At 39.6% G+C, this 8,981-nt stretch overlaps 2 protein-coding genes across 2 annotated transcripts; both read right to left on the bottom strand.

Annotated features, from left to right (window-relative positions):
• Window positions 1-326: 326 nt before the first annotated feature.
• LOC145495526 (melatonin receptor type 1B-like) lies at window positions 327-4,337 on the bottom strand. Its single transcript, XM_081475167.1, has one exon. The coding sequence runs from the start codon at window positions 1,294-1,296 to the stop codon at window positions 334-336; it is 963 nt and encodes a 320-aa protein (XP_081331293.1). The 5' UTR covers window positions 1,297-4,337; the 3' UTR covers window positions 327-333.
• Window positions 4,338-7,466: 3,129 nt separating this feature from the next.
• On the bottom strand, window positions 7,467-8,981 carry LOC145495543 (melatonin receptor type 1B-B-like). Its single transcript, XM_081475183.1, has one exon. It carries the CDS (start codon window positions 8,754-8,756, stop codon window positions 7,878-7,880), a length of 879 nt encoding a protein of 292 aa, XP_081331309.1. The 5' UTR covers window positions 8,757-8,981; the 3' UTR covers window positions 7,467-7,877.

Below are 8,981 nucleotides of genomic sequence, written 5' to 3'. Positions count from 1 at the left end.
TAAATTCATGAGGCTGTCCTCTTTTTGACAGTGAAAATTAATTTAGCTAATGAGCGCTCGAGAATTTCTGCAGTTATTGTAAAATTATTTGTCGGTAGCACCTGCTTTGTCTTGTTTTTAGGCTTCTATTGGTCACTTATTAAAAGTCATTGGTTAGGTGGTTAAGTTTCCACAATTGGTTTCACTCAAACTTTCACTCAGCTGGGAAGTTTAATTTGACATGTTATCTAGCTCCTCGCATTTCAGTTAGGAAAATAAGTAACCACAACGGCGACGCCGAGGAAAACATCGCCTAAAGCTGAAACGAATTACCCACGAATGCCGCGATATCTCTTAGCTGTTGTTGTTGTTGTTGTTGTTGTTCCGGCTTCGGAAACAAACAATCGTTCTCGAAATAGCCTTGTACTCTCGTCTGAATTGTTTATTCGTGGCGCCATATACGAAAGGGTTGATGGTACTACTCAAATAACCCAAGAACGCGTATGTAAGGTACGCCTGTCGCGGCAAAGTGTGTTCCCCGCGCGCGGCGTCAATGTTATCCATGACAAAGATAGGAAGCCAACAGCATGTGAAGCCAACGATAACTGCGGCTAAAGTCTTGGTCACTTTTGCTTCTTCCACGTTCGCTCTGAGTTGCTGAAGGTTGTTTTCCTGCGAGAAAACTTGATTTGATCTAGATACTGTGCGGAATACTTTGGCGTAACAGATTGTGATTATAGTTAAGGGTGCTGCGACGTAAACGCACTCAATAGAGACAGTATATGCAATATTGCTTTCAAATGTGTACAAACACATCGCTTTACCCGGCTGGAATTCAAAACCCCCGGTCTTGATGAAAATTGGAAGCAATGATCCAGCGAGAGCCGCACACCAAACAACAGCAATGTACAGCAAAGCTCTTTGTTTCTTGAACAACACAATGTACTTTTCTGGTTTCACAACACAGTAATATCGACTAACTGCAATTAATCCCATAGTCAGAAGAGAAGCCACTGCAAACGTTAATACTGCAAAACCGTGAAAGCGACAAAAACTCTCCCCAAACATCCAGCGGCCGCGAAACAGCGTTGCAACTGTAAAAGGCATACAGAAGGTGGACATCAGAATATCGTTTACACCAAGTGCTATCACAAACATGTTGGGAAGCGTACGAAGTCTCTGGTTTCTGTACACGGCGTAACAAGTTAGAAGATTGCCAAAGAAGGCCACAATAGTAATAACAGCAAACAAAACTGTTTCGGTCCACTCTAGAGCTTTAGTTCTTGTGGCAAGCTCGAGACAAAGTGATTCCTTCATGACTTTTAACGTGACGGTCAGCGAAGATATTCGTGTTTTGGGGGGAAATAAACGTTAGAAGCCATTTAGTTGTTGTCCCTCAACTGAAAGAGCAGCTGTTACCTGCTGTCGTTTGTAAGTGATTACGCACATGATAGGATTGACGTCAGTTTGTCATGCGTCTCTCCTGTTATTGATCGTCGTAACATTGTCAAAGTAGTCTGCAGATCCACTCGGCTATCGTCGTAACATTGTCAAAGTAGCTGTGGATCCACAAGGCGATAGCCGAGTGGATCTGCAGACTACTTTGACAATGTTACGACAAAATACATTGTCAATAACGGGACAGACCCAAGCAAAATAGACGTCAGTTTAATTTTTATAATAAAAGAAGCGCATCGCATCGTATAAATTATAAATTCATGAGGCTGTCCGCTTATTGACGATGAAAATTATATTAGCCAATGAGCGCTCGAGAATTTCTGCAGTTAGTGTAAAATTACTTGTCGGCAGCACCTGCCTTGTCTTATTTTCTATAAGCTTCTATTCGTCATTGGCCTTAATTTAATAAAGTCATTGGTTAGATGGTTAAGTGTCCGCAATTGGTTTCACTCAAACTTTCACTCAGCTGGGAAGTTTAATTTGACATGTTATCTAGCTCCTCGCATTTTAATTAGGAAAATAAGTAACCACAACGGCGACGCCGAGGAAAACATCGACTAAAGCTGAAACGAATTACCCACGAATGCCGCGATATCTCTTAGCTCTTGTTGTTGTTGTTGTTGTTGTTGTTGTTGTTGTTCCGGCAATGAGCGCTCGAGAATTTCTGCAGTTAGTGTAAAATTACTTGTCGGCAGCACCTGCCTTGTCTTCTTTTCTAAGCTTCTATTCGTCACTGGCCTTAATTTATTAAAGTCATTGGTTAGATGTCCACAATTAGTTTCGGAAACTTTCACTCAGCTGGGAAGTTGAAATTGACATGTTATCTAGCTCCTCGCATTTTAAGGTATCATGGTAGGTGGATTTTTACGAAAAACGCGAAGAAATCTTTTTTTGGCTTTTCAAATTGAGAAGACTGAGATAAATATTTTGCAAAAAGAATGGGGGAAAGGGCTCTTTTACTTTTTAAGTTAAAGCAAAAAAGCTATTTTTGAATATTATTAACCCTTACAGCGCGTTGACAACCCTAATTAAAATTCACCGCCATTTGTCTCAAGTAACGCGAACTGTTCTTGATCTGGTTGTTTCATCACAAGTTGGCTTTCGTTCTTGTCAAATTTTCTTTATGTCAGGACGAAAAATTCCTGCCCATTTTCGTCTTCGAAGAGGCCGAAGAGGCGAAAATCTGGTGGAACCCACAGGTTCAGCGTCGAGCAAGATCTTTGGCTCTGAGCGACCGTGGGTCGCACTGTAACCAAGAAGAATGGTTGAAGGAACTCGAGGACACTAGTCCCGCCAATGAAGCTAAAGGACAAAATACAACAAGTACTAGTCGCAAGAAATTGTCGTAGAACGGACGCGATTCCGAAACTTCCACAACGAGAGAGTCAAGCGCAGATGTAGATGTTGACAATGTAGATCTCGAGATTTCCTCTTTTTCATGCTTTTTGGCTTCACGAGACATGGTTTTCAAAAAATGTCTGGAGAACGAAGGAGCCTAAACTTAAGCAACATAATACCAAAACCGCCGACGATATCTTTTAAGTAAAAGTGATCACGGAAGTTTAACTTGTAGTTTGTCCCTTCGCGGACGACTTCACTGCGACGCGGGTTTCCGCGCCAGAATATTAGTCGTCTGTTTATTTCAAGTTGTCATAACCTACTGTTGTGGTAAACTGACCCATGCCGACATCTGTCAGTGAGGAGGAGATTTTTAACACCTATTCATGCAAATCTCATAAAAGGTTTTTCGTGTTTTTCTCGATAAAATAAAACTGCATATAAGGATGAACATTTTTAGTTCGTTTACGCGCGTCTTCCTATGGAATTGGCTGAAAATCGGCAGGTATGTTCTAGGATACCTCCTTCGAAAAACCGTGTCGGGCTTTGTTTAATTTCGCTTCCGTTTCAAAGTTATGGCCTCTTTTATAGAAGGAGGCGTCCGCATTAAAAATATCAAAGTTTAGAAGGGTGTACAAAAAAAACCCAAACCACATCTGGAAAATCGCAGACACGACTTTTGAGGGTGATGTGTGAGAAAACATTTCCGATGTAAATTGCGCCGCTCCGATAATTCACGCGCGGAAGCGAACCAGTTTAAGTGAAGTAGTGTTTCTGGGTACTTCTTTTAATATCACTGCGACAGTAACTTTTTAGAAAATTAAGCTTTCAGAAAATGTATAGGTTGATGGGGTTTTCTTTCAAAGCGCCAGCGTAAGAGCGCGATTTCCAAAAACTGTCAATCCATCGACCATGATACCTTAATTGCATTCGACGATAGGAGAACGCATTCTAGTCGGATCGTTCACGCCGGTTTATGTCCCGCGATTTTCTGCGATGCCAGATGATTGCAGGGTTTGGACGCCATCTTGGACTGGCTGGCTGACTGCCTGCCTGGCTGGCTGGCTGGCTGTGCTGCATGGCACAAATGGCTTCGATCTCATTTAAAATTTTCTTTGGTCGCCCAGAATTGGTAGGTAATAATAATGGCACGTTGCGGGCCAAATCTATAAACTTCAAAGGTCTTGTTTCATTGCTATCATGGAGAAATTATTGCTGTGAGATTCAAAATAGAAAGGAAAAAATACAAGTCAATGTTCAGGTGGCCTCAGAATGGAAGATCAACGAGTACAGAGTCCTCGAACCATGACGATCGGTTGTACGCTTTCTAGTGAGTTTTGAATATTGATAGCGGATTTTAAGCAGTTTCCCAGACTTTAGAAAGGAAAAACAGTAATGTACAGTATTACTTCGAAGTTCAATTCAACTTTTGGAACGATTGGTAACGCCACGGCGGATAAAATGACTGTAAAAGTTTGAGAAGTTTTCGGCAAAAACTCGAGCTTTCGCTTTAGCGTGAAGAATTCATTTGAACATGCTGATGTGCAGCAAAGCACGTCTGCGAAAATTTTGAACTTTTTTTTTTTTTTCTTTTTTTTTTTGGCTTTTACATAGGTTTCTTCTCCTCGGCGTGGATGAAAATTTATTGTAATTGAACTTCCTTTTGCATTTCTTTTTATTTGGTTCCGTGTATTTAGGAATTTAGGTTCCAAAAGTGAACAGAAACTTGCACGCTTGATTTCTGCATATTTAATTTACGGCGACCTCCACGCGTTTATTCGGTTTCGTTCGAATATATATTTTGGAGTCTTATTCAGCTACTACAGAACTGCTGAGAAAAGAACTAAGAGGCCACTAATTTAACACAGTTGAAATACGATTGATCTCAAAATAATTGGCCTATTTTTGTCGTGTTTTTGATTTACAACTTTCATCTTTCTTTCGCTGCGCTGTAATATTTCGTCGCGCGGCGAAGAAATTATTTCATTTCTTGTTTTCAAATTGGTTTTTACCTGTGTCTTTCGCTTTTATTTTCCGTTGTTTTCTCAAATGTTGGCTGTTATATGTAGTTCAAGAATGGAAATTTGTCGTTTTGTCCTCCGAAGTCAATAATTAACTCATTTCATTTCTTGTTTTCTTATTAGTTTTACACATCAGGCTGAGTCTTTTTTGTTGATATTTTTTTAATATTTTGGCCCTTCATTTATTCAACTTTAAATAAGCGATCTTGATCCTGTGTGTGCCAATTTAACATACCAGTTTATGAATAGTGTGCCAAACACCTCATTTATCATGAATTTGTGTAAGAATTACAATGAAGTGTCCTTTTGGTGTAGAAGTGAACACTATCAAAATATGAGTTGGTCATGAAAATCAGCAAACATAAATTGGGCTTCAAGAGTAATATTTATTCCGAAAATCTATGTAGCTCAGTGATAGATTCCATGCAAATATTAGATGTATTCTGGAAATGATTGCAATATTTGTTTAAAAGGAGATTTGTTTCTTGGAGATGTTAATGGAGACTGGGATTGCCTAAGTGAAAGCCTTAAATTCCGTAGGATGTTTGTGGTACCCGCGGGGGTGATTGTTTTCTTTAAGTCTGTTTCACATCAGCCCTATAAAACTGCAGATTTGCACTTGCAAATTCGCATGGCTGGAATGAGAACAGAACATTATGTTCAGAGTATGGTGCATGATACTGGCCAAAATTACACACAGCAAATGTCAAAACCAGGAACGTGGTGTGACAATATAATTATCCTGGCAGTATCCAATACTTTTAACTGTATTGACTCGAACGCACTTAGCTAATCGATAATTATTACTAGTTAAGGAATTAAAGTAGCCACAACGTTCACGCCGACGAAAACATTGACTATAATGAATTACGCACGAATGTCGCGATATCTCAGTAACGTCTTAAGTTTTAGTTTCTTTGTGAAAACTATCACGAAACTAAGTATAGAACACGGCGTTAAATTAGAAAAGAAATTAATTAGCCGTCGTGATTCACGCTCTCAAGACAGCGCAGGATTCGGTTTTTTCACGACATTAGAGAGCTTAAATAAAAAGGACGGCGACCCGAGGACAACGCCTAGTAAAACATGAATTTATATTTTACCTTCGAGTTTCGCAGTTGTTTAGATCTGTTCAGTGCGTCTGTTGGTCTCACAACTTGCTCAAGCTAAATATGTAGCGCCAGGGTTCAATTCGAAATTAAAATACAAAAAGTTATCATCCGTCGTTCGCGTTTTCCTAAATACGTAGAACTTAGTCATTTCACGTTGTTGTTGTTGTGCAGAGGACAGCAAAGAAATGCACAAAGACTTATAACACGCGTGCATAGGCATGGTACCGTTTGTTTAGGCTTCATCCACAATACGCCGGAGAAATTTAAAACGTAGGCTTATTTAGGCCTACCGTCCGCCTAATCCTTCACGAAAACGCTTTACAATTATTATTATTATTATTATTATTATTATTATTATTATTATTATTATTATTATTATTATTACAAAGCGGACGAATTTGAAAACGCTGCCTTTTCGTTTTCGTGTGGACGAAAAACATTTTGACAACGGGCCTTTTTGAAAACGATGACCTTACGATAATCATATGATTTCCCTGCCTGAAATTTTTTTAAAACGCAAATCCAAAATGACCGGTGATTGTTGCATTTTTAAATTTCTCCGCTTAGTGTGAACGGAAAACATTTGATGCGTTTTCAGAGTGAAACCTCCATCCGGTTTAGTGTGGACGGGGCCTTAGCGACCTTGCCGTTGCCGTTGTGGTTTTCCTTGATGTAAAACTATCTGTTTAATTTTTGTATAACTATTGCAGTTTTCTCAATCGCTGCCATCGACGGTTAGTGTAATTTTCACTATTTATATTCTACCGCACACTATGTTTAATTCACACTGAAGATGGCAGAAGCATCTGCCAAAACATGTTTGTTAAATTCAAGAGCGTTGAGTTTTTCTTTAAATTTATATCATCATCATTGCCATTATCCAAACCAAATGTAAGATATGCAGTGTAAATAAAATTCTGAAGAAAATATTCTCACAACTGGCTTTTAAAAGAAATGTATGAAAAGCCGTGGAGAATTTATATCATGAACACTAGACTACGAAGAGCCTAATACAAATAATACAGCCCAATACTTTAACTAGTACATCTGCGGCAGGGAAAGTATTTCTTAAGCCCGACTCGCATGTACATTAATTAGTGATTTGCATATGTCATAGGACCACGTCAAATTTGGAAATCATTGCAGCAGGCCTAGGCCGAGTCCAGTTTGGCAGTCAAGAGAGTTTTTGAGATAAGGCTGAAACGCCTTGTACTTTTTTGCCCTCTCGTAGCAAACTTTCTTACATGGTACAACGGCCTTCAAATCTAGTGGACCCGAGATCGGTTCCTGAACACGCCGACTTCTCAGTTTTCCTTTCTGCTTTTTTTCTTTACAAGGTAGAGTGGCTCAATTGAGAATGTGTAAATCCATCACAGCAATGCAGTTCACTTGGTGTTATAAACGAGGCTTCCATGTTCGTGTACTTCATGTAGTTAACACAAAACGTTAGTAGAGATTCAGATACAAAGGAAGTGAAAATAAGGAGGGATTCAATTGGTTTTCTCAGTTTAAGACTGCTGTTGTAGCAATTATAACCCGAGGTCATTATAAAGTAAAGTAAAAGACTTTACTTAACCTGAAAGGCCAATCAGTGATCACTGGATCACTGGTATTAACTGGCGATCAGCATTTACATATAAAATACAGCTATTCATAAAATTGTACTTTAAAAAAACAACAAGAAGATATATGTAGTAAACCTTTACATTAAAAATTACAACCATTGTGGAGATTATATAAAAACAAGCATTTAAAAAGAAGAGCAACAACAACCAACAGACAAGCAAAAAACTGAACCTAATTTACGGTACATACATGATTGATACAGTCTTGATCCATAAGATAATTTGTATAAGCTACATATGTTCGCAATACGGACATATCTTTAGCTGTTGTTGTTGTTGTTGTTGTTGTTCCGGCTTCGGAAACAAACAATCATTCTCAAAATAGCCTTGTACTCTCGTCTGAATTACTTGTTCGTGGCGCCATATATGAAGGGGTTGATGGTACTACTCAAATAAGCCAAGAAAGCGTATGTAAGGTACGCCTGTCGCGGCAAAGTCTGCTCCCCGCGCGCGGCGTCAATGTTATCCATGACAGAGATAGGAAGCCAACAGCATGTGAAGCCGACCATTACTGCCGCTAAAGTCTTGGTCACTTTTGCTTCTTCCACGTTCGCTCTGAGTTGCTGAAGGTTGTTTTCCTGCGAGAAAACTTGATTTGATCTAGATACTGTGCGGAATACTTTGGCGTAGCAGATTGTGATTATAGTTAAGGGTGCTGCGACGTAAACGCACTCAATAAAGACAGCATATGCAATATTGCTTTCAAATGTGTACAAACACATCGCTTTACCCGGCTGGAATTCAAATCTCCCGTTCTTGATGAAAATTGGAGGCAATGATCCAACGAGAGCCGCACACCAAACAACAGCAATGTACAGCAAACTTCTCTGTTTTTTGAACAACAACGCGTAATTTTCTGGTTTCACAACACAGTAATATCGGCTAACTGCAATTAAACCCATGGTACCCATAGAGATCATTCCAAATATCAATGCCCCAAAACCGTGGAAACGACAAAAACTCTCACCAAACATCCAGCGGCCGTGAAACAAAGTTGCAACTGAAAAAGGCATACAGAAGGTGGACATCAGAATATTGCTTACACCAAGTGCTATCACAAATATGTTGGGAAGCGTACGAAGTCTCTGGTTTCTGTACACGGCGTAACAAGTTAGAAGATTGCCAAGGAAGGCCACAGTATTAATTACAGCAAACAAAACCGTTTCAGTGCTCTCTAGAGCCTTAGTTCGCGTGGCAAGCTGGACAGAAAGCGATTCCTCCATGTTTAACGTTGACGGTAGACGAAGATATTCACGTTAATGCTGTTTAGGGCAATAAACGTTAGAAGCTATTTAGTTGTTGTAACACAGGAGGTCGTTGTCACTCAACTGAAAGAGCAGCTGTAACCTCCTGTCGTTTTTAAGCCATCACATACATGATAAGAACCACGATATAGGCTCACTTCACTTGAAGGCAGCACCCGCCTTGTCTTATTTTAAGCTTCTATT

Source organism: Orbicella franksi, chromosome 8 (genome assembly GCF_964199315.1).
Source record: "Orbicella franksi chromosome 8, jaOrbFran1.1, whole genome shotgun sequence".
Classification (NCBI taxonomy): domain Eukaryota; kingdom Metazoa; phylum Cnidaria; class Anthozoa; order Scleractinia; family Merulinidae; genus Orbicella; species Orbicella franksi.
Note: the sequence above shows the minus strand (reverse complement) of the source record. Positions and strands in the feature narration are given on the sequence as shown.